Source organism: Eurosta solidaginis, chromosome 1, assembly GCF_040869045.1.
Source record: "Eurosta solidaginis isolate ZX-2024a chromosome 1, ASM4086904v1, whole genome shotgun sequence".
In the NCBI taxonomy this organism is placed as follows: domain Eukaryota; kingdom Metazoa; phylum Arthropoda; class Insecta; order Diptera; family Tephritidae; genus Eurosta; species Eurosta solidaginis.
The window spans coordinates 28,328,542-28,353,275 of NC_090319.1; the positions used below are offsets into that span (position 1 = coordinate 28,328,542).

The 24,734-nt window shown below is 36.3% G+C and overlaps 1 protein-coding gene across 2 annotated transcripts in view; it reads left to right on the plus strand.

The window, feature by feature from the left end:
- Window positions 1-24,734, plus strand: part of LOC137250574 (calponin homology domain-containing protein DDB_G0272472) — an 86,933-nt gene that overhangs the window by 57,683 nt on the left and 4,516 nt on the right. For both annotated transcript variants that reach the window (XM_067783653.1, XM_067783644.1), the window contains 3 exons: window positions 4,848-4,911; window positions 5,001-10,187; window positions 12,816-12,935. In XM_067783653.1, coding sequence (XP_067639754.1) covers window positions 5,226-10,187; window positions 12,816-12,935 — 5,082 coding nt within the window. In that variant the 5' untranslated portion in view covers window positions 4,848-4,911; window positions 5,001-5,225. The remainder of the gene's footprint in view (window positions 1-4,847; window positions 4,912-5,000; window positions 10,188-12,815; window positions 12,936-24,734) is intronic.

Sequence of the window (24,734 nt, forward strand, 5' to 3'; positions counted from 1 at the left end):
AAAATATTTGATTTTTTTATACTCAGTTGAGCAGAGCTCACAGAGTATATTAAGTTTGATTGGATAACGGTTGGTTGTACAGGTATAAAGGAATCGAGATAGATATAGACTTCCATATATTAAAATCATCAGGATCGAAAAAAAATTTGATTGAGCCATGTCCGTCCGTCCGTCCGTCCGTTAACACGATAACTTGAGTAAATTTTGAGGTATCTTGATGAAATTTAGTATGCAGATTCCTGAGCACTCATCTCAGATCGCTATTTAAAATGAACGATATCGGACTATAACCACGCCCACTTTTTCGATATCGAAAATTTCGAAAAACCGAAAAGTGCAATAATTCATTACCAAAGACAGATAAAGCGATGAAACTTGGTAGGTGAGTTGAACTTATGACGCAGAATAGAAAATAAGTAAAATTTTGGACAATGGTCGTGGCACCGCCCACTTTTAAAAGAAGGTAATTTAAAAGTTTTGCAATCTGTAATTTGGCAGTAGTTGAAGATATCATGATGAAATTTGGCAGGAACCTTACTCCTATTACTATATGTACGCCTAATAAAAATTAGCAAAATCGGAGAAGGACCACGCCCACTTTAAAAAAAAAATTTTTTAAAGTAAAATTTTAACAAAAAATTTAATATCTTTACAGTATATAAGTAAATAATGTCAACATTCAACTCCAGTAATGATATGGTGCAACAAAATACAAAAATAAAAGAAAATTTCAAAATGGGCGTGGCTCCGCCCTTTTTCATTTAATTTGTCTAGGATACTTTTAATGCCATAAGTCGAACAAAAATTTACCAATCCTTTTGAAATTTGGTAGGGGCATAGATTTTATTACGTTAACTGTTTTCTGTGAAAATGGGCGAAATCGGTTGAAGCCACGCCCAGTTTTCATACACAGTCATCCGTCTGTCCTTCCGCATGGCCGTTAACACGATAACTTGAGCAAAAATCGACATATCTTTAATGAACTTAGTTCACGTACTTATCTGAACTCACTTTATCTTGGTATAAAAAATTAGCGAAATTCGACTATGACCACGCCCACTTTTTCGATATCGAATATTACTAAAAATGAAAAAAATGCCATAATTCTATACCAAATACGAAAAAAGGGATGAAACATGGCATTCCATACGCAATGCAACAGCAAAATACATGCAAATACTCCTGTCAAATATCAATTGCTTTTGCAATTCAATCCACAAACCATCATTCCAAACAGCTGCTTTTTCTTGCAAGAAAATTTTCTGTAAGATTAACAATGGTCTAGGCGTTGATGGATAATGATCCGGTACGTTACGGTAACTAGAACCTTTAAATACCAACTGGACCATATCGGAAACGATTGGATATGGCCGCGTTGAACCTTCTAAGTCACCCTGCCTGCAGCCCCTAGTTCCGTAAGGAACTTGTAGCCGCTATTGCGACGCCTGCTAAATATGTGTATAATACATTCATATTTGTAACAGGATTCGCCCCGAGTAAGTGATGTTGAAAATCTGGTTGAAGAAGTTGTGAAGCTATAAAGCTTGGTACTGCGCTTGGGCGTAACTTAACGGAGACCTTGGGTTAGGTTAAGTTCAGAGGACATGCATGGGAATTTCCTATACTTCCGCTCGGAGACATTTTTGTCCACTGCTGGTGCCCGGTGGTGGCACAGCCATCCAACCATATTACTTCCTATTGGTTCTCAACGAACCTCTTGCTTTCCTTGATGAACTTGTAGTAGCAGTGAAAATTCCAAACCTTTTCCAGATTGTCGAAAAAACGTGCGCCCTAAAATCTATGTCGTATCTTTTGCAGTTCGGAACACTGGCAGAAAAAGTGATGAATCTACTCTTCTTCCTCCTCACCCTGATGGCTTCTGCAGAGAAAGCTGGTTGGTATGAGCCACTGTCCGAGCATATCTGCAAAAGCGCAATGAGCTGTGATGACACCCGTAAGTACTCTCACTGCAAATTTGTTAAACTTGAGAAGAAAGCTAGCTCCTTTCCTATCCTAATCTCGCATGCCTCGATTTTGCTCTGGAGATGACCTGGTGGTGGCGTTCTGAGCTGTCCGCCTGGCTTGCGGTAAATTCAATGTCGCTCTGGCCCGGGATCCAGCAAAGGGAGAGTACTGGGTCACTTATGGAAATCAGGCTCGACACCTCCACACTATATTGGACTTAATCACATTGAATTATAATGCCTTCATGGCGGTCTGTCGACCAATTTTGTAACATTGAAGTCTGGGACCGTACTATCTTTGAGCAGTCTGGCTGCCCTATCTATGGCATAGACCTCCGCCTGGAATACCGTACATGAGTCAGTAAGTCGGTACGATTGGTTTACCTGCAAATGCTTTTAGTACATTCCAGCTGCACTTCCCTTTTCCATTTTTGACCCGTCTGTGTAGTTTGTAATGCCCCTACCACTGTCTCGGCCTCCTTCCCATTCTCCCCTAAAGGAGATAGTATGTTCTGAACCTGAACCGCCGTCATATTGTCGGTGTCGCTGGCGGAGACCTTTGTTATAACCTATACCATACTTTATTTTAAATAAATCAATGGCCTTCCTCTCCATCCACACCTAAAAACGCCATGAAGTATAAATGATTAACGAATTCACGTCGCTTTACTATTTTGTCCCAAAATTACCGCAGCACGCATTTGTGTATGCAACTTTTAACATTCGTTAGCAAAAAAAAATAACAGTATACCCAAATTCGTCCACTCAGAATAAATACTTTTTAAGCATATATGAATTTCGTTTAAGTTACAATATTTTCTTCTTAAAACAATGTGAGTTCAAAGCCCTATAGATCTGCGTTTGTATCCTTCAAGAGTTCATACAACTTTCACAAATAAAAAAAAAAAAAATGTGTAAATCGAAAACCAAAATCGCAGTCTTGTGGCTTATTAAATTTTAGTCTAAAAAAGCAAAAAATTTTAAATAATTTAAAAACCGTCTTGATTTTTTAGCCGGCCTTTCCTGCGTTTAACGGTGGAGCAATATTTTTATGGAAGGATATGGACGACGCCTATCTAAGAACTCAACGCGATTAATACCAACACATTGTAAGGTTTAAACTCAACTGGCTTAAGCCATTTTTATGACTTTCTGATTTGAAATCGAAAAAAAATTCCCCAACTTCAAAAACGTTTAGAACGTACAGTGGTGCCCACATAATTAGAATTCTTTTATTTTCAGGCAGTATTTACAACTGTTTTTATCTTTAACTGTTTTGTTAATTTTCAATCAAAACATAATGCTTTTTTTTCTGAATTCAAGTTCAACACGTAACACAAAATTCACAGCAATTCAACGAATACCAAAAGTTTTATACCAAAGTTTTCAACTTTTAGAACTAGACATAAAATTCTCAAAATTGAACGGTAGTCGATAGGGTTTTGAAACTTGCACATAGTTGAGGTCGAATTCAGTGAGCTACAAAACTCTGTACTCGAAATATTTCTCAAGAAACCTAATAAGAAATTTGAAAACTTCGATGTCGAATTGTTGGTATTCGTTGAATTACTGTAATACTTTTTGAATTGTTAAAGATAAAGGCAGTTCTGAATGCTGCTGAAAATAAAATGTTTCTAATTATGTGAACACCACTGTGCCTCTATGAAATTAGATTTTTCTAAAAATTTTAATTAAAATTAAAAATGAATGTTTGAAAATATTTTTTTTTTTTTTGTAGGTTATATTTATAAATTTGGGTATATGAATAAACCTGCGAAATTTTTAATTAGTTGTGAAAGGTGCAAATGAATAAGATTTATATTTTGCGTACGTGTGATTGTGTGTGTGTGTGTGTAAGCATTTTGTGTGAGTAGAAGGACACTTCTTTTCTTTTTTCTGTTTGGAATGCCAAACTTTTTTGGCACAGACTTTTTGAGGTTATAAATTTTAAATCTGTTAATATTAAGTATTCTAATATCTTTGTTTTAATTTTTCTTGTTCTCGCATTTTTCACCGCCATCCTATATCCTGCCCATCTGCAAGCGAGGTGCCACAGGAGCACCTTCTTTGTTTATTTGTGCTATTAAAGACTGTAATGATGCAAATTTGTAGGATTTCTGGCACGCGTTACAAAATTACATTAATTATTCCTTTGTTGTTTTGCGGCGACAAAAAAAGTTGTTTTCCGATTTGTGAAAGGCATAAAAGGTCATTTGTTTTTTATTCAGGTAACTGTCAAGGGAGGATTTTAGCGGGACGAGATTTATTTATTTATTTATTACGGCTTAACTTAGCCTAGCTTATTCCTATAACTATATTTATAATCTAACCTAGATTACAAAGGGTAATGTCCTTATTTACTATTCGGGCTGCCAATTTTCCGTGCTGGGCTGTAGAGCAGTCTTGCGTATGCTGCGGGATACAAACCATCCACGCATTAAAGCGCAAAGATAACCGAGCGGCGATGCAGAGAAGTGATGCGCTGCAGTATATGCTTCGGCAACTTATTGTGTGCGTGAGCGTTTGGTGATGCATAAGCGAGACATGGCTTGGACGCACCATGAATGATACTTCTGGAGACGACTAATTTAGCACTTTGACATCGTTTGGTAGTTCATTAAAATATTTTAAGCTTTTATAGTACAAATCACATTTATTGCCGTCTATTATGAATATTATGAATTATTGGAATAGAATTGAACAGGCCGTAAGTATACAGAATTTTAGAATGATCGGTTCTGTAGTTTAATGGTGAAAGCGTTGTAAACTTTATGACTGCACACCGCTTAATTGAAACATTTTCATTGTATACATTTTTTTAAATTTTCTATATAATAGCTGCAAAACTTAGTCACAACTTAATTTTCTTTTTATTATTTGCAGCCGAAGGTATAACTATAATGGAACAGGCCGTAGAGATTTTGTAACGGATCGAAGAAAGGATCAGGTAAAAGTGATAATCCACCGTTGAATAAAACAAAATACATATGTACATATCTCAAAATAATTAACTTTCCTAAATACAAACTTTTTCAGTATCAAAATCGACTAGAACCATATCGTCCTAAATACGGACCACGTAACGATCAAACTTTCTATTATGCACCACATTGGAACAATAAAAATCGATATAAGAGTTTAACGAATAGAAGTAACTATCGTTGGTCAAACGAAAACAAGTTTAAAACTAATTATTGGCAAAATGAGGCATTAGGGCGTATTAATGCGTCATATAATAGTAAAGACTGCGTTAGGAAATCTATGAATTCTCAAAAGCCAGATAGTACAGCATTAACTGTAGGAATTGAAAAAAATTATGAAACTGCAACAAATGAAAAATATCAAATTAATGGAAACGCTACAAACTTAGCTAGAAATGGAGATAAAAATGAAGAAAATACTTTGCAGACGTCTAGTGAAGTTGGCATGAAGAGTATAGAAACTACAAATGCAAACTCAACAACAGTTAAACGTACAGTGCAACGGAAAACCCCTAAAACTTCTTCACAAGTAAATAAAAATACTAAAAAGATAAATCTTAATATTACCAAAATATCAACAAATATAATTAAGAAAAAACAATTGGCTAAACCTCGTTGTATCAAGAATGCGAATAAAATAATAAACAAGACAAAAACAAACAAAATTAAGAATAAAAGTGTTACAGAAAAAATTAGCAAAGACGCTAAAGAACAGAATCTTACAATAAATAATTTAATTAATAAAGAAAAAAGTCCAGCACTAGATAATAAGGAACAAAGTAAAACTATAGAAAACCATACAGTTGAAGTAAGCAATCTTACAACAAACAGCAGCCACAAACAAGCAAATAGTAAAATAATAGAAGAATATTCTGAAGAAAGCCCAACTGCGGATAGTACAGAAGATATAGATATAAACGATATAAATAAAAACTGTGGAAAACAGAAGCAAACAATTATTCACAGGGATACTTTGAATAACGAAAGCGTAGAGAACTTGTTTGATAGTGAATTGGTCATCAAATTGAGTCAATCAAGCGACGACAATTTAGAATTCCAGGACAATGATGATTCCAACATTTCCAATGTACACACTATTAACTGTGTAAATATATCTAATAATGAACAACAAATAACAATACTACTTGCTGCTGATTTACCCGATGTTGTTGATATCGAACCGAATTATTTAGATATTTTTGAAGAAGATGCTTCGTATGATGACAATTTCGAAAATTCGTCGCCAATTAAGGATACTAACACAAAACCACGTATTTCTATAGTACCATTATCGCGTCTTGTACGCAGCGAACTTATCGAATCGGCAACAAGCGACTCAAGTATTACAGAAACCGAGCTTGCACCTACAACGCACCACACAATACACACACTACCAATAGCAGGTACACCAAGTAAACGGGTCTGTCGACCGAATCTGGTAAAACGACGACGTAATATTTCAAGTTGTAGTAATTCAAGTGGTACTACAGAAAATTTAATTGAAAAAGTAGCCGGTATGGATAAATTTGGTATTAAAGAAGTCATCAATAATAGTGGAACACGTTTTGATGAAGCGCTTAAAGCACATGCGCGTAAACGTTTACGTGAAGAGATACGTAAACAATTGAAATCAATGAATGTAGAGACTGCAAATGATGTTGATAATGTAGATTTTGTACCCGATGATATTGTAGATGCTATATGTATACCAGATTTGCTATTAGATGAGATACGTAAAGCTTTAAGTATAGAATTTTTTTATAATAACGATACATTACAAGAGCCTACCATGGCAATTGCGGCATCCAATTCAGATAAATCGGATGCCACAAAAGACAGGAGTGATAAAGAGTTAGTTAGAGTTGGTGGTGTTGGTGCTGGTGCTGGAACAATGATGAATAACATACAGCCAATACAAGAGAGTATTGTTGAAACGACGACTGCAACAATGGGAGCCGGAGAAACTGAGATGGAAACGAAAAAATATGCAGTTGAAAAAGATAATATGGTAGAGAAGAAAAAAGCATTAGATAGCGGTGTTAAAACGGCAGCAGTATCAAAAGCGAATAAAACTAAAGACTTTGTCGAAAATGCCAAAATATTGGAAAACAAAAATGCAACCAAAAATAGTGATACAACGCAGAACGTATTAGATGTGGATAAACCGAATAATAATGTGGATAAAGAAGAAGGAATAGATCAGCAAAAAGTAACAAAATTACCAAGCGATAAAGCGCAGGAAGAAGTAATAGATGTTTCGAACACGAAAAATGGGGTTAAAAAAGATAATACTGTAGAGAATAAGAAAGAATCGAATAAAAATAATAAAGTGACAGCAACAAAAGATGCAGTTAAAGTTAAGAAAGTAGCTAAAAAGAACGGAGCACCAGAGAAACTAAAGTCAACAAAAGTTAGTGGTAAAGTTGCTGAAGAAACCAATGACAAAGAAATGATAAATGATGTAGAGAAACAAAAAGAAACAGTAGCTAGTGACAAACCGGCAAAAAAGAAAATTGTAACAAAAAACAAACAAATAGGAAAAAAACAGCAAGCAAAGCAGAGTGATAAAATAGTAGAAGTTGTAGCTGAAGATAAAACGAAAAATATTGTAGAAAAAGACAATAGAAGTAAAGATCAACAAAAAGCAAAAGAGAGTGATAAAAGGTTAGAAGTTATAAATGAAGATCAAACAAAGCCGACTGTAGAAAAGAATAAAACGCAAGGGAATGACGAAAAAACAAATGAAACTGACAAAACAACTAGTGAAATAAAAAACAAATCAATAATTACTGAAACAGTGCCAACACCTAAGGTATATGCTGCAAAGCGTAAAGCAAATATAATAGAAAGCGATACAGAAGACAGCAAAATTAATATAATAGAAAGTTGCTCAGAAATAGTGCGCGAAATAAGCGTACTAAACTGTGAAGAAAATAAAAGAAAGAAAAAGAAGACAAAAAAAGGTAAAAAGATTTCACGTTCAAAACAGAATAAACTCAAAGAAATCGATGATGATATAATACTACTTGACACATCATCATCATCGTCCAGCAGTTCATCGTCATCAAGTTCCGATAGTAGCACCGACTCAGATTCTGAAACATCAATTCATAGCGTTTCGTCATCAGTGAAACGTAGACGCATAAAATTACGCATAGATGCGCAAAATATTGTAGACAGTTTTGAAAAACTCATACTACCCAGTCTGAGTGATAACTTGAAAACACGTTATCATAACAAATTTTCGAATTCTACATACACACGTTTGCATTTCATATCATGTATATGCACCAGCGAATATAATACAAAAACATTTACGAAAAAAGAAATTGCAAAAATACAATCTGATCTAAAATCAGAAGATCGTAGCGCTGCTTTAGAATTTTTGATGCGTGAAATTGTCAACGTTTTCAATAAACAAAAAGAGACTGCAAAAAGGGAGCGTGGTAATCGTATAAGAAGAAACACAGACAGCACAGATAAATCACAACAATCAAACGATGAACAACCATTTTCTACAACAAGCGCTAGTAGAAGGGATGAAACAGCGGGTACTTCTACTTCAGATATAGCCGACAAAGCTAATGCGATTTGCAGAGAAGCTGTTAAATATATTAACAGTAGCGGTGACAATAAAAAAAATGCTAGTGCAGCAGAAAATGATGATGGTGTAAGAAACTGTAGTATGCAATCAAATCTGAAAACAACACCCTCTTGCGCCTCAACACCAACTAAACACGAGCAACAACATCAAAGTGTGAATGGGCGAACATTAATGAGCAATCATGTGATGGATGTAGAAGAGGAAGTGGGGGAGGAGGAAGATGTGATTGGTGAAAATGCTAACATTGCACAAAATACAAGACAACGTGGAAACAGCATTAACGCATTCGCTGAAGCATACGAATATTTACAACAGAACAACAATCAACACAACAACACTAATGCAATTACAATGAATAGAAATATGTTGGTAAATGAAATTGGGAGTTTGTCATCAAGAAATGAGACGACGACGTCTTCTATTGGTACGACGGCGGCAGCGAATGCACCACGAACTTATTTGAATGGTTTGGGATTACACTCTAAAGATCTATTTGGCACTGAAAATAAATTAAATGGTGCTACAAGAAACACAACAGTGAGAGGCGAAAGTGGTCCCACGTTGAATAATTTATGGCCACTATCCGGCGTTACACCGCTCATGATATCAGATACGCTCTTTCCAAATGTAGATTTAGATGCTTTGCGCCAAAAAAATATCCTCGATGAATTTGTTGTAAACAATTTACGTGGATTAGATTTTAAATTAATGGAAATGCATAAACGTAAAATGTTCGTCGAAGAGATGATATTAAAATTGCAAAAAGATAAAATGGATATTGATATGCAAACTATGCAATTGCAAAATGAAAAATTTATCTTATTGAATACCGCTATGACGGCAGCTGTTATTGAAATGCCAAAGCATGAAACAACTACTGAATCGAATGCACTTGCAACAAGCGCAACAACAACAACAACGGCAACTGTTGCACCAATACAAAATGCAAATGCTCAACCAGCTCGTATGGATAAAACTTCAAACAGCACCAGGCCCAGCTCTTCCAATGGCATCATGAACACCAGCGCCACCATGACCACCACAGCAACCATGACTACACCACCACCACCTCGAGGGACTACCACAAATTCTATGCAACAAAACACATATCAAGATCATCGTAAACGTCGTATTGATGATAATTATTCCCCGCCAAATGCTAAACGTTATCGTCCACGTGGTAGACGTGGCGGTTGTTGTCGTAAAGTTATGTTGAAACGTGCCAACAATGCACCCTGTATAGATCCGCAATTGGCAACAGATATTACATTTGCACCACAAGATAAAAGATTGTCATCACCAGGTCGCAATCGTGATACACAACGATGCCCTTCAAGTCCACATATTTCAAGCTCAGATCGTTGGTTTAACGATACGGATCGTTCATTCAAACCTGCTGAATTACCTGTGGGCACTTTGGATGTTAAAAGTGCATTGACTCAAGTAAATCTTTATGAGAATTACATAATTGCTGCTGGTGAAGATGGACGTCTGTACAAATTTAATGCTATGACACTGAAATTAGAGATGCAATTCGCGAAACATAGTGAAGCTATTACACATTCGTATTTGTGTCGTGACAAGAAAGTTTTATACACAACATCGCTGGATGGTTATATGAAGAAGACATCTTTGGAGGTAAGTGTATGAGTGCTGAACTTTTTTAGGCCCACCTGCAGAACGGCAAGGTAGATTTTTAACTCATAGTTAGCTACAAATGAGAGGTTAAACTCATAAAGTGTTGAGAAATTTTAAAATTTACTCTAAGTTAAAAAGATAACTTGACGTTCTGCAAGTGAGTCTTAGCAATTTATAAGTTATATATAAGACTGACTAATGTACCCAACTCTTGGAGAACCGCTCGAGGCTGAAAGATGTGTATTGGGTCCCTGGGCATTGAGGAATAGATGGAAATGAGCTAGCCTAACAAGGCCCATCGCTTGAAGCTTGAACCGTAAACTGGGCGATATTAAAAGAAGGCTAGAGCTGCCCATTACGGTCGAAAATCATGTGCAGTTCATGCAACCTTACACTAGATCTTACTCCTATCATTGGAAGGAGTGAACTGTAGGCTCATGATGGGAATTCTTACTGGACGCTGCCTTCTAGCGTCACAACCGGTTACTTTTATAAAATGGGTTACTTTTATAAAACCCGTTACTTTTATGAAACCGGTTACTTTTATAAAGCCGGTTACTTTTATGAAACCCGTTACTTTTGTAAAACCGGTTACTTTTATTAAACCGGTTACTTTTATGAAACCCGTTACTTTTGTAAAACCGGTTACTTTTATTAAACCGGTTACTTTTAAAAAACCGGTTATTCTTATAAAACCGGTTACTCTTATAAAACCGGTTACTCTTATAAAACCGTTTACTTTTTTTGGGACCGTTTAATCTTTAAAAATCAGCTACTTTTATAAAACCGGTTACTCCTATAAAATCGTTTACTTTTTTGGGACCGGTTAATCTTTAGAAATCAGCTACTTTTATAAAACCGGTTACCCTTATAAAATCGTTTACTTTTTTGGGACCGGTTAATCTTTAGAAATCAGCTACTTTTATAAAATCGGTTACTCTTATAAAATCGTTTACTTTTTTGGGTCCGGTTAATCTTTAGAAATTAGCTGCTTTGATAAAACCGGTTACTCTTATAAAATCGTTTACTCTTATGGGACCGGTTACTCTTATAAAATCGTTTACTTTTTTGGGACCTGTTATTCTTATAAAACCGGTTACTCTTATAAAATCGTTTACTTTTTTGGAACCGGTTATTCTTATAAAACCGGTTTCTCTTATAAAATCGTTTACTTTTTTGGGACCGAGTATTCTTATAAAACCGGTTACTCTTATAAACCCATTGACTTTTTTGGGACCGGTTAATCTTTAGAAATCAGCTACTTTTATAAAACCGGTTACTCTTATAAAACCGTTAACTTTTTTGGGAGCGGTTAATCTTTAGAAATCAGCTACTTTTATTAAACCGGTTACTCTTATAAAACCGTTTACTTTTTTGGGAAGAATCTTTAGAAATCAGCTACTTTTATAAAACCGGTTAGGTACTCTTATAAAACCGTTTACTTTTTTGGGACCGGTTAATCTTTAGAAATCAGCTACTTATATAAAACCGGTTAGGAACCGGTAATAATTAGAAACCAGCTACTTTTTTTGGAATCGCGACTGCTTTTGAACCAAGTCCTTTTTCAGAATCGTAGACTTGTTTCAGAACAAGAATATTTTTTGTAGCCTTTACTTTGTTGTTAGAATTTTATTAATGTAGAGCTAGATCAAAATAAGAAACTTTGCCGAAGGAACCATACCTCTGAAACGAATTCTGATGTCCCCCCCCCCCCCCCTTTGGGTCGAACTTTTGGGTAGGTGCAATTTCAATTCTACCTGCTGTGTCTTGTGGTGGCTTAAAAAAAAACAACGCAAGCAATTTTACGATCTGCAATTGTGTCACAGTGATACCTTCATTTTTTAAAACGGTTGAATAAAAAACCCACACAACTATGTTTACGACATGCAAATGCATCACAGTGATGCCTTGGTTTTAAAAGGGGGTTGTAAAAACGCTAATTTCTAATAATTTTTTTTAATTTCTTTTCTATTGCTAAGTTAAATTAATTTTTACATTTACATATGTTCTGACTAAATAAATTTCTAAAGAGAAAAATAAAATTTGCCCCTACGACCCAAATGTGGTGACATCAGAATTCGTTTTAGAGGTATGGTTCCTTCGGCAAAGTTTCTTATTTTTATCCCCAGAATATGATTTTCACAGAGCAATGGGCGATTTTTTGCCTCCCCACAAATCGACCCGGCCTAATAAACATAATTATCAGTTAATTCTGTTATTTGATTATTTAAAAACGAAGCACCTCTGAGTAATCAGTTTTCTGATTAATCCAAAAGCTAATAATTTCAGCAACCGCCTATTTGATTAGAATCATTATTCGAACTTATGTGATTAATCGTGTTTCTTGCATCTTCCATATTTTAACATTTTACGGTCAGATTTTTTAGGTTTTTCAATTTTTGTACAACCAACTTTGCATACCAGCGAAATGCGCATTTTTTATTAATTTTCGGTTTTGTTTATTTAAATATTTAATTAATCAAACAATCGATTAATTAAAAAATTAATTATTCTTCAACAAAATAATTTAAAATACATTTCTTTAGTAGATAGCGCCGATAAATATTGAATGAAATTACTAATTGTTGATATTTACTACAATACTTTGCTTTTTTGTTTTTTCTTTAGAATTTCGCCTTGGATATACAATCAGTATATATGCAGGAACCCCTACAATGCATTGAAGTAAAATGGGGCGCTGCTTTTATTGGAAGCCGATGGGGCAATATTTTCACATACGACATTGTGGTAAGTTGAAAAACATTTTATCAATCATCAAGGCCCACATTTCGCCGCATGTGGTATGCTTTAATCAAATTTTATATTCGAAACCATGGAAACAACTTTTAAAAAAGTCTTAACATTTTACACGAATACGAAACTTTTTTAATTTCCCAATTATTCTAAATTTAATACGCGTAGCGAAGATCCGGACGTTTCATCGACATCAGTCATTGAGAATCGATTGGGCACTACTCGTAGCAATAAAATTTACAACGTTCAAGGCTCCTTTACAAGAGTATATTTTATCAACCAGAAACTCGGCTCATATAAAAAAGACCTTTGAAAAATAAGCGCACCTTGCATTGCTAGTCCTAGCAAGAGATATTTTCCAGGCTCAGCTCTACCTCTGGTAAAAGCAACCAAATTACGGCTCAGTTCAACCAAAATTCCTATAAATTTTTATCCATTGCAAATAGCTTTCCAATCATTTTCACACAAGTTGTTGTATCTGAATTGATTGTTTCAACAGCCAAATCAACAAAGAAAAATTTCATCATAAGTATACCAATGAAAACTGTTAAAATGACAGATTTTCCTCAACATTGCAATAACAGTGAATGCTGTTGATATGAAGAACAAAGAACAAGTAGTGAGGGCCGTCAGCATAATCTTATTTTTAAAATTTACTTATGTCTTTCATAATATTGACAGTTGTTCGCTATTAAAAATACCAATGAAATCAGTTGCTTTAACAGAAAAATCAGTTAGATTAATTGAGAATGTGTCGCTTTTACAGAATATTGTTAACTTGAAACCAATAGTTTTTCTTCTGTTGGAATGACTTAAGAAATTTGTTATCTTGACAAAAAAAAATCGGTTGAATGAACAATGTGATCAATTTTGTATATATGTTAATTCCAGGTGTGAGGTCTTTATTGACCGGCCAGTTCAATCTAATTCCAGAAAAATAAACCCCATTTGTTGATTTTACTTGCGTCATTTCTTTCGGTGTGTTATGAGAGTATCGGGCCTAACATCTGCAAAGCTATTTTGCGATTTATACTGCAGTTTCTAGATTCCTAAAGGAGTTCGCCCCAGTCTAGAGACTTTCCGTGATCCGGCAGATTTTCTGGTAGACTTTTTCTTATTAGCCAGAATCTCAACCTCCTTGCGCTCACACCCTACGGTGTATTTTTAATAGTTTTCGAACAAAATTTGAATTCTTAGTCAGTGGGTTCTCTGCAGCCCTATATCTTTCTCAACAGTGGTACGTAGTTAGTAAGAAATACGCAAGTCGAAATATTAAACTTATATGTATATCAATTCAGAAATAAATAATTTGCGAAGATTTATATCTCGAATGCACGCAACACGTGAATTCTAGACAAATGTAATGCAATCTTTAATTTTAGCTCACACCGTAATCAGACGAAAACATTTCTTTCCTTTTTTCGCTAGAAGTAATTTAAATTAAGTAGATGACCTGTGATACGTAGTTATGGGGCTCGATTGGTGATTTATTGCTCTGACGTGCTTATAATTTTATTATTTGGTGTTCTCCTTTATTTTGTAGACTCGATTTTAATATGCACATTAGGGTGCATAAGCTTTAAACATAATTTTTTCTCCTTCTTGGTTATTAAATTGTTTTATTTAGCTTGACTTGACAGGCCGCACGGCCGTTGTGAACGAATTTTGTAATTAAAATTTAAATAACTTACCGATAAGCTACAAGCTTGAAACTTGGAATATAGTTCAGAACCCGATGACAATGCAATAATAAGAAAAGAAACTCTGATAGGTGTCGCATGGATTGAAATATTTCAAAAATTCGTATTTGTGGTCCGATTTGGTTCATATTTGGAACACATAATACATACATGAATAGAAAGCGACCTATGAAGAAAATTCGCCGCTAGGTGGCGCAAGGATCGAGATATTCAAAAAAATCGTATTTGTGGTCCGATTTGGCTCATATTTGGCATAATACATACATGAAGAGAAAACGGCCTGTGAAAAAAATCGCCGCTAGGTGGCGCAAGGATCGATATATTAAAAAAAATCGTATTTGTGGTCCGATTTGGGCCATATTTGGAACAAATATTACATACAGTTCGGTAGAAGTGACATTAAAATATTTTGGAGTTCGAGGAGGGACAAAAACATACGTGGCGCAGAGTCGAGTAAAGTCTTTGGAAGGATTATGTATTGAGGACTTAGATTGTAACAAATGGTCAGGAAAGAGTCCTTGTAATAATGTGTCACTAAATTAACTAAATATAATGAGAAATAATAGGCAATTAAATAAAGACTAAAAACTTGAAAATAAAATAATAAAAAAAAAAAATTTTAAGTTAAACGGTTTTATTGAAAACAATACTTACATGTAGTAATAATAATACTAAAAGCTAGAAAATAATTAGGTAGGTCCTAGGTACTAGTCATCACACTCCTCATCAATCTAGGGCGTTGATCAGACAATTAAATAAAAGCGTTAGACGCGTAAAATTTCTATTGATAGTCATATATAGGACCAACTGAACCTTAATCAGGTTATGCTACGCCTCACATTTTTAGAAAACGTGGACCCGGGTACCCCTAGAATGTGTTTATACAATATGGATAACAAATGAAAGCAGTTGATGAGTGCTCTAGTACAGGGTAATTTTCATCCCTATTTGTGACCGTGGATCAGGGTAACACTAGGATGTGTTTTTACATTATGGGTATCAAATTGAAGCTGTTGATATGTGCTTTAGTGCAGAGTAATTTTTACACCGCTGGGTGACTAGTGTCTCGCTATATAGGACAAAACGTGGACCCGGATACCCCTATATGGATATCAAATGAAAGCTGTTGCTGAGAGCTTTAAATTAATTTTTATTGTGATATTCGATTTAGTCGCATCAACCTGGCAAAACTGATAAATATGCATGCGAAACCGAAATAAAGACATGAATTTATAATACCCACATACCTATTTACATACGTCCTATTCGATTTGCCTGAAATTTGGTATATAAATTTGCTTATATTAGTATTTACGATCCTCTTTTCCGGGAAGTAGACCAGAGACGGACTGGGACTGGGATTAAGACTAAGACTGGGACTGAAACTCGGAGTTGGACTGGGACTCGGAGTGGGACTGGGACTCCGAATGGGAAGAGGGAAGGAGACTGAGAAAGAGATAGAGTGAGCGGAAGATAGAGATGGATGAAGCGAAAAAGAGAGACGGAGGAGTGAATAAAAGGATTAAGAAAAAGTGAAGAGGGGGAGGGCAGAGTTAGGCGGAAAAAGCTTATTAAAATGTATGCAGATAGACCAAATTTAGGGCAGAACAATGTCTGCCGGGTCTGCTAGTATTTAATAGATAATCTTGAACTGGGATGTCTGTAAAAAGCTCACATAGACTGAATGTGTTCATAGTGTTACAAAAAATTTGGCTGGAAGACATTAGACGGGGATGCCCTAGCTAGAATTACTCCATCCTCTTAGCAAATACGAGAAATCTGATATTCGCCATTTTTAAGCAGAAGTCTTAACACCATTTTCGGTTTTATAGCTTCTTTAATATACGTCAAAATACCTCATAAACTTCTTGCTTTGCCACCTTGTTTCCCTGAGGACATAGGGTTAGAGTGGTGGAGAAGTGACAAGGCATTTTGACCAGCTCCCCAAACCCCAGCAGGTTAGGGAGCTTAGAATATACCCGCGGTAGGTATGCCTGTCGTAAGATGTGACTAAAATAACAAATTGATTCAAGAGGTTGTGTAGCGCAACCCTCTCAAGGGGTTGCCAGCGCAATATATAGCTTCTCCAACCAAATTGTCAACCTCACCTCACGAATCCTGTTTCATTAACAGCCGAGGCTCTGGCGACCCCGAACTCCTGATGGATCTAGGGGGTGGGAGGGCGATATGGCCTAGAAGGTTGTATATGGTCATACAAAATCGTTCCCGAGATGGTCGGATTAGTACCTTTATGGTGCTTGTTACCGGAACGTACCGGATCTATATCCGGAAAAGGACCATCAACATCGATAATACTTCCCAAGGCCTTCGGGGAATGTCCTTATCGCTACAACAACAACCAGCTCCCCAATATAATACCACTCGATAAGTTAAAACCCTCCCTCCTTAAATATATACATAGGAAATTGAACCAATTGTTTAGTCTAATGTAGGGCATCAAGTTTTTGATTTCATGTAAAAGCTCTGTTAAACTGTCAATGAAGTGCTTGCGATTCCCTTGTCAAATTTGATTTCAACAAAACAAAATGAGTCAATTAATGAGAAACCTGACTCGGTTCCCGTTCATGCGAGCCAAGTGTGTTTGTATGCTTCATATCTGGGCTCCAGTGTCCAATATCGTTATTTTTAAAAGTTTGAAGCTCACTCCATTCAAGAACGGCGGCCTAAAGACGATACTTTGTAGCGCCTAGTTTTTTTTAATAGGGGCTCACTATTAGGATTCACACGGCCTGGCGGAGCGCTGTACAAGCATACCGCGTTACAGAAGATTCTTTAAGACTTGATCGGATGGTTCTTTTGTTAAAAGTGGCGAATTCAGCCCCGAATTCATTAGAAATTCGAGTACGGTTTGAGGATGGACGTTGTTAAACGTCCCCTCTATGTCCAAAAAGACGACCAGAGTTAAGTTCTTAAAGTCAATTGCTCTCTAAAGCCGGAGTCATTGGTGCCGTATGTCGTATCGCTGTATCCGTATCCCTAACATTATCAGCTGTTTATCGTTACGACGGTAAACCAAAACCCAATTGGTTGGCTACGATACGGTTACGAGCTTAGCGGCACCAATAATCGAGTGCATTGATTCTCATAAGGTTAGTCGAATCAGCTGTTAAAAGGTTACCGATACGGTTACCGATAAAGCACCAATGTCTCCAGCTTAACTTTGTACTGAGGGCATGGAGAGCTGTCTCCGCGGATTTGCCTTTTCAGTATGCCAGTTTAGAACTAGATAGATGAATGTGCAAATTGTTTCTAATGTGCACTTGGAGTTTCAGCGTTGTCTGAAGAACTTGTTAATTTTCTTTCCATCGGAAGGTGCCCTCCCTCACACACCCTAATATATGTGTACTTTTGCCAACAACAATTTCTTGAGATATTGCCTTGAATAATACATACATATATGTCTGCAATCGTGTATACACACTTTCGTAAATGTGTATGTATGTGTAGTTCAGCCCCTAAAATTTAGACTGTTATAGGCACTAAATAACAATAACAAAAGTAAATAACAATATTTATAAACACACCCATTTCGCAACGAAGACAATGCAACAGAAGGATACCAACACAGCCAGGCTTTGTATGAACGAAATTTCATTTGGGCCAGCCCATGTTGCAGCTGCAAGGGCGGTGCAACGATAAACCCTGCGTCTAAGTACATAGTTTATGTACTTCTTTATTGTGTACTTCTATTTATATACAAGTACTTATTTTAGTTATTATTGTATTTGTTTACATTGACTAAAACTAAAATGGTGTCTATACAAGCAACTTGCATGCGCAGCAACTAACAACTTCTGTTAGTTGCAACAACAAGTTATAATCATTAGCCTGTTTAGGGGTATGAAAATGAACAACACGCGGGAGCATGGGCGTACATATCGGAGAAGGAGAACGGGGTGTGCGCGGGTTGGGCGTATTATTTGGGTTTGAATAATGTTAGTCCCGAAGACACCCTTACCTTATTTGTCCATTGAATGCAAAAAAAAACGATTGTAGTGGAGTTGGAGATGTTCATATCCAGAAGTGAGTGAAACGGTATATCTCATACCATGCTTTTCTCCCTTCTCTTGTACTTATAGTGTAAGAACTGAAGCTGAGGAGTACTTTGCACTATACTATTCCAAAATATTTTTCAAAAATTTCCCATTTCAGGATTTGTCAAAAAAACGCCCTATGTTGGAATTAGATTGAAAAACGCTTTATCTCAGAATGCTTTTCATTAACTCCCTCTTATGTCAAAATGCATTTAACTTATGCTCAGATAGGGAGTTTTTGAATTCTTCAATCAAATTCTGAAAGAATAACCAAACCAACATAACCCTTTATCAATTCATGAAATATATAATTTATTTTAATAATTTGGGAGAAATTTAAACAACGTGACATCAGGACGGACAAGGCGACAGCTGTTTCGATTATACCTTGTAAATCTCTTCCAAGCCTTTTCTCCCGGGAGTGGGATTTGAATCCGCACTCCTACGATGGTTGAAGTGTTACAAACGCATTCAGCCACGTCATGCCTTAGTTGTTGTTAACCTTATCCCAATTGCCTTCTTTGCATATTTTCTTTGCTTCAAATAAATTTTTTCATACACTTAAAGCAATAATGGTAATCCCCGTTTAAAAACTCATACAAATTCACGAAATATTTAGTAGAAAATAAATTATTTCCCCCAAAACCTGCTGCCATTTGCAAATTTAATATCACTACTAATATACTACTAAAGGTACTATTCTACTACATTTTTCGCTGGAGGGGATTGAATTATTCCCCGTTTTCCTTACTTCATAAAGGCAACCCGTCCAGATTTTTCAGTTTTGGAGTGTCAAAGCTCTGCCATCATTGGAGAACAAACCTCTAGTAATTGAGTCATGATACAGAGCTACATCAAAAAGCGTTGGCTATTAACATTTAACACGAGCTTAACTTTGAATGTATCCTCAGTGTTCCCAGGAGTATGTCGACGACAAAACTGAAAACCCCTCTCAGCAGATTGGGTTTGTATTTAAAAAAGGACTGTGTCCTCTTAGCAAATACTAGAAGATATCTCAAACCTGTCCCACGTCTTCGACCTGACTTTCGCTATGCTTCGGAAAAGAAGGACGCTGCATAAAGAGCCGCGCTTCGTACGAGCCTGGCAAAGGGCGATATACTGGAGCGTTATCTTGACGCGAAGAATATTGGATATCCCAGCTAAAGAACAACAAAGCGCCAGTTAATGACGGTATGCTTTGAGGTGTGATCTGCCCAATCCACTAGAAATACGACCCCGTAAACAGTGCCAATTACCGCAAAATTAGCCTACTTAATATCGCGTATATTGTTCCATCTAGTGTACTGTGCGAAAGACTGAAACCCAAAGTTAAAGAACTGATTTGACCTTATCAGTACGGCTATAATCTGCTATCAATCACATCTTCTTCCTGGAGGAGACTCGCGATAAGACAATCAACACCCATCATCATTTTTTCTACTTCAAACAGTCTTTGACAGCCCGAAAAAGAAGTTGCTTGTATGTTGCTATGTCTAAATTTGAGTTCCCTGCAAAGTTAGTAGGACTCTGCCAAATGACGTTGAGCAACATCACAAGCTGTGTAAGGATTGGTAGCAAGCAAATCAAAACCAGACGAGACTTTAGTCAATGCGACACCCTTTGTGCAATTTCTTTAACTTAATGCTAGAAGATAGTTCCAGCAGCAGAACAACACCGTAATGTCACACACTTTTATAAAGGCATACGTACAGTTTTTGGCGTATGCTGATGACATGGCTATTATTGGCCTTAACGCGGACGCCGTGAGTTCTGCCTTTTCCGCATTAGATAAAGAGGCAAAAATAAATTCGACACCGTTGACGCATGTAAATTAGAGACTGTGTAAGTCTTCGCCTGTCTGGAAACCAACATTAACAGCGAAAACAATGTCAGCTTAGAAATCAAACGAATAATAACTCTTGCCAACAAGTACTACTTTGAACCGAGTAGACAATAGTAGAGTTAAGACCTCTCCCGACGAATAAAAATCACGCTCTATAAGTCTCGTATCATACCTGTCGCGATGTATTTTTCAGAATCATAGTTGGTGTCGAGTGAAGATGGGATGGTCTTTTGAGTGTTGGAGAGAAAAGTTCTGCGGAAGATTTATGATTCTGTCTGTGATCCCAGCGGCGAGCATCGGTATCATGATAAGCTGTATTAGCCTTACGCGGATATGAAGATTGTGCAGGAAATAAAAGCTCAAAGGCTACGCTTGCGTTGTCATTTTATTCGAATGGACGAAGATGCTCCGGCGCAGAAAGTACTCCTGTCTGCACTCGTATTTGGAAGCAGAGGAAGGGAAGATGTCCACTGAGTTCCAAGCGACAGACGAAGGTAAACTTAAACACCTTTGGTGCTCCCAGTTAGCATCAGTTAAAGTGAAACAGAAATAAGCTATTGCAATGATCAAAATCGTCTCAACGGTTAAGCGCCAATTAATGATGATGATGATTTAGAGATAAAGTGTGTTTTAAGTTGACTATTAAAAGATAATTTCAACAACAATAGCTACAGCCATTGAACTCCTGTCGACCCCTTGCCTTGCTACGCCTATGCTTGGGAGGCGATTGCATTTGAATGCATCTCCCAACCAACTGTTTTCCGATGTTGGTGTAATTTTCTTTGTTTCATTCTTACAAGTAATACAAACAAATGATGAGAAGGGAGTGCAGTGCCTTTGCCGATGCGCTCTATTTCAATATCTTGCTATCTCTCTCACCATATTGAATTTGTTGTGTTAGTGGTGTTTAGTCATTGTTGTGCGCATGCCAAAAAATTTAAAGTTATTGACTTGCATTTGTTGTTATAATTCAGGTTTTATATGCTGTATTGTATTTAAAAGTAAATGTAAATATGTAAACAAAGTCCTATAAAAACTATTTACAATATATACAAGAGCATATATTCATTATCATATCCAAATTGCACAAATGCACTAAGTCCTATATACCCCGCTAAAAATATGTATGTATGCATGTTTGTACCAAAAACATATTACACATTTTTTTTTTCACATTTTTGTTTTGGAAAATATTGTGGGTGTGCTCTCAGATTTTCATTGGTTGTTTACAGCGAATCAAATTGCTGGCATGTTGCATTTTCTCATATGAACCTATTTAGGGGTTCTGTTGTTATTTAAGGATTTTTATGGATTTCTATTGCATCCACTAAATAAATACAAAACTAGGCGTGCACTTTAACGGGTTTAAGTTCTTTATTCTATATACCTACAGTGGCTCACAGCTTATTTCGTGCAGCTACAGAAAAAAACTGTAGAGATATAGAAAGGAAACTAGTGACGGTGTCAAAAATATTCAAATGCACAATTTTAATAAAAATATATGCTTTTATTTGAACAAATACTTAATTTTCATATGTTTACACGTTTGTGCTAATTATTTAATAAAAACTGAAATTATCTCAAAAACTAAGGTCATACACCCCTATTCTGCATTTCGATTACGTTCCCGTTCTACGCTCCGCTTTAATCGAAGTTGGGTATTCTGCATTACGACGGAATCTTAATGAGAAGAGGAAGAGCAAATGATTTTTCGAAATCAGCTGTTTGTACGGAATGTGTGAACATTGGAACAAAATAAATTAAAGAAAATTTGTAAAAAACACTGAAAAACGTCTATATTTCATTATCCACGCCATTTTGTACAAAAAAAAGCAATAGAATATACTGCCACAGTGTTATATTTTTTTGAGTGAAGTGCTTTCATAATTGTAAGTGTGTTTTTGTCGTTCTTTTGGCCAATTCTCTGCCGTGGCAACCAAGTTTTGTTAAAACGGATTCCTGCACGAATATAGTTGACATTTTCTGAATTTTAAGGATGCTAATTTCATTGCACTGGCCTAAAATACTTTATGAAGATTTATTTATTCTTTCCGCAAGGATTGTTTACGTTTTCGCTTCACCTTCCTCTACTCCGGCAGCTTGCTTTGGCATATAAGTGGACCCAACGAACATACAGAAATTATAACTGTCTATTATACTGGAACCAATAGCCGCGGCATTATTTGTGGAGTTGGAAAGCAACGCATACGAAAATGGCCAGGCGAGAATGGAAAGGCAAATATTGCGAGATTTGTGTAATCCATTTGAGATGAGTGACGAATTGTAAGAAATTAAACTTAAAAGTGGTAAAGTTTAATAACTTATTTTCTTATTTAGGTTCAAAAAAACTTTCGACTTAATAAGGATGTTTTCAAGTATGTGTTAGATACTTTTGCGGAGCAAATACGTCCAAAGACTTCGACATCGACATTTTGTTTTTGACCTGGAAACATATAAAAAACCGTCATCATCAAGCCTTTTCCGTTTCTTAGCAAGTTCTACTTACATTTTTGTTAACATTCTGTTATAAATAAATAAGAAAATAAAAAGAAAATATTTTTCCGCCAACAAATTTGCAACTTAGAAAAACGGAACTACGATCGAAATGCAGAATACACAAAATCGAACAATTCGAACTTGGATCGAAAGAGATTAGAACACAGAATACCAAAATTGCCAAATCGAAAAAATTCCAATCCAAGTCGAAATGCAGAATAGGGCTGATAGCTTATTTTTTCTGCACTGCGCCCTGCCTTAGAAAAAACTACTTTTTATTTAGTTTAGTACCTCGTATGACCACCCGTTTGTTAAATAACATCTTCAAGATGATTTTCCATAGATGCCATGAGTTTTTGAGCGGCCTCAGGTGGTACCTTATGGCTTTCTTCGACAAGAGTAGTTTTTGAATCGCTAATCTTACTAATCTGCCTTTGCCGTGTAGCCGATTACAAAATTGACCATAAATTTTCAATGGCATTTAAGGCGAGAGATTGTGGAAGTGGATTCATGAGGTGCGGACAGTTCCATATTACCCATGCCTGCACAATCACGGCGCAATCCTGGATATGTGTTAAGGGTATTTGTCCTGGTTATTGCGAAATCGATCACGTACACCTAAATTAGGGGCGATTCGCAACAAATTGCCTTTCGTAAGGTTAAATACAAATTTTTGTCCATCGTGGCATCAAAGAAAGTTATTTTGCCAAGTAGGCCCAAACCCAGCACACTTCCACCACCTCCGCACCTCATGAATCCACTTCCACAATCTCTCGCCTTAAATGCCATTGAAAATTTATGGTCAATTTTGTAATCGGCTACACGGCAAAGGCAGATTAGTAAGATTGGCGATTTAAAAACTACTCTTTTCGAAGAAAGGCATAAGGTACCACCCGAGGCCGCTCAAAAACTAATGGCATCTATGGAAAATCATCTTGAAGATGTTATTTAACAAAAGGGTGGCCATACGAGGTACTAAACTAAATAAAAAGTAGTTTTTTCTAAGGCAGGGCGTAGTGTATTAAGTATTTGTTCAAATAAAATCATATTTTTATTAAAATTGTGCTTCTGAATTTTTTTCACACCGTCACTAGTTTCCTTTCTATATAGATCTACAGTTTTTACTGTAGCTGCACGAAATAAGCTGTGAGCCACTGTATGTATGTATTACTAGTTTTTCGATATTTAGAAAATGGCTGCAATGACCGCTGAGGGATGCAATGAAAAATAATTAAATAGGAGTACCCATCTGTTGGTATACATGCAAATCAGTCCCTGCCCGCTTTCTCCTGCCCAGATTCCCTTGCCATTTCAAGCATTACCATCCTTCCACAAATGGATCAATATTTTAGGAAGAAATACATATACATATATTTGTGGTATTTGGCTGGTTGGTTGGTTGGTAGCTTTGCCGCCCGAGTATCAAAAACTCGAACCCAGGTAGTGCACTGGGCACACATCTCTCCAATTGGTCGGTACTCCTTTCGAACACTTGATAACCCTTGCTGTAGCTCCTGCAAATGCTGTTAAAAAGGATCCTCATACTCTCAGCACGCAGTGTCCCGTGATTGTGGCTGTAAGATTTATTTCCTTGACCTATTTAGTAGAATCTCTGGTCTCTTCCTTTCGTGAATCTGTTGGGTTTACTTGGTTATCTTGCAGGTGTCAGAGCAGTACCAGTTGGAGACCTCTAACTCCT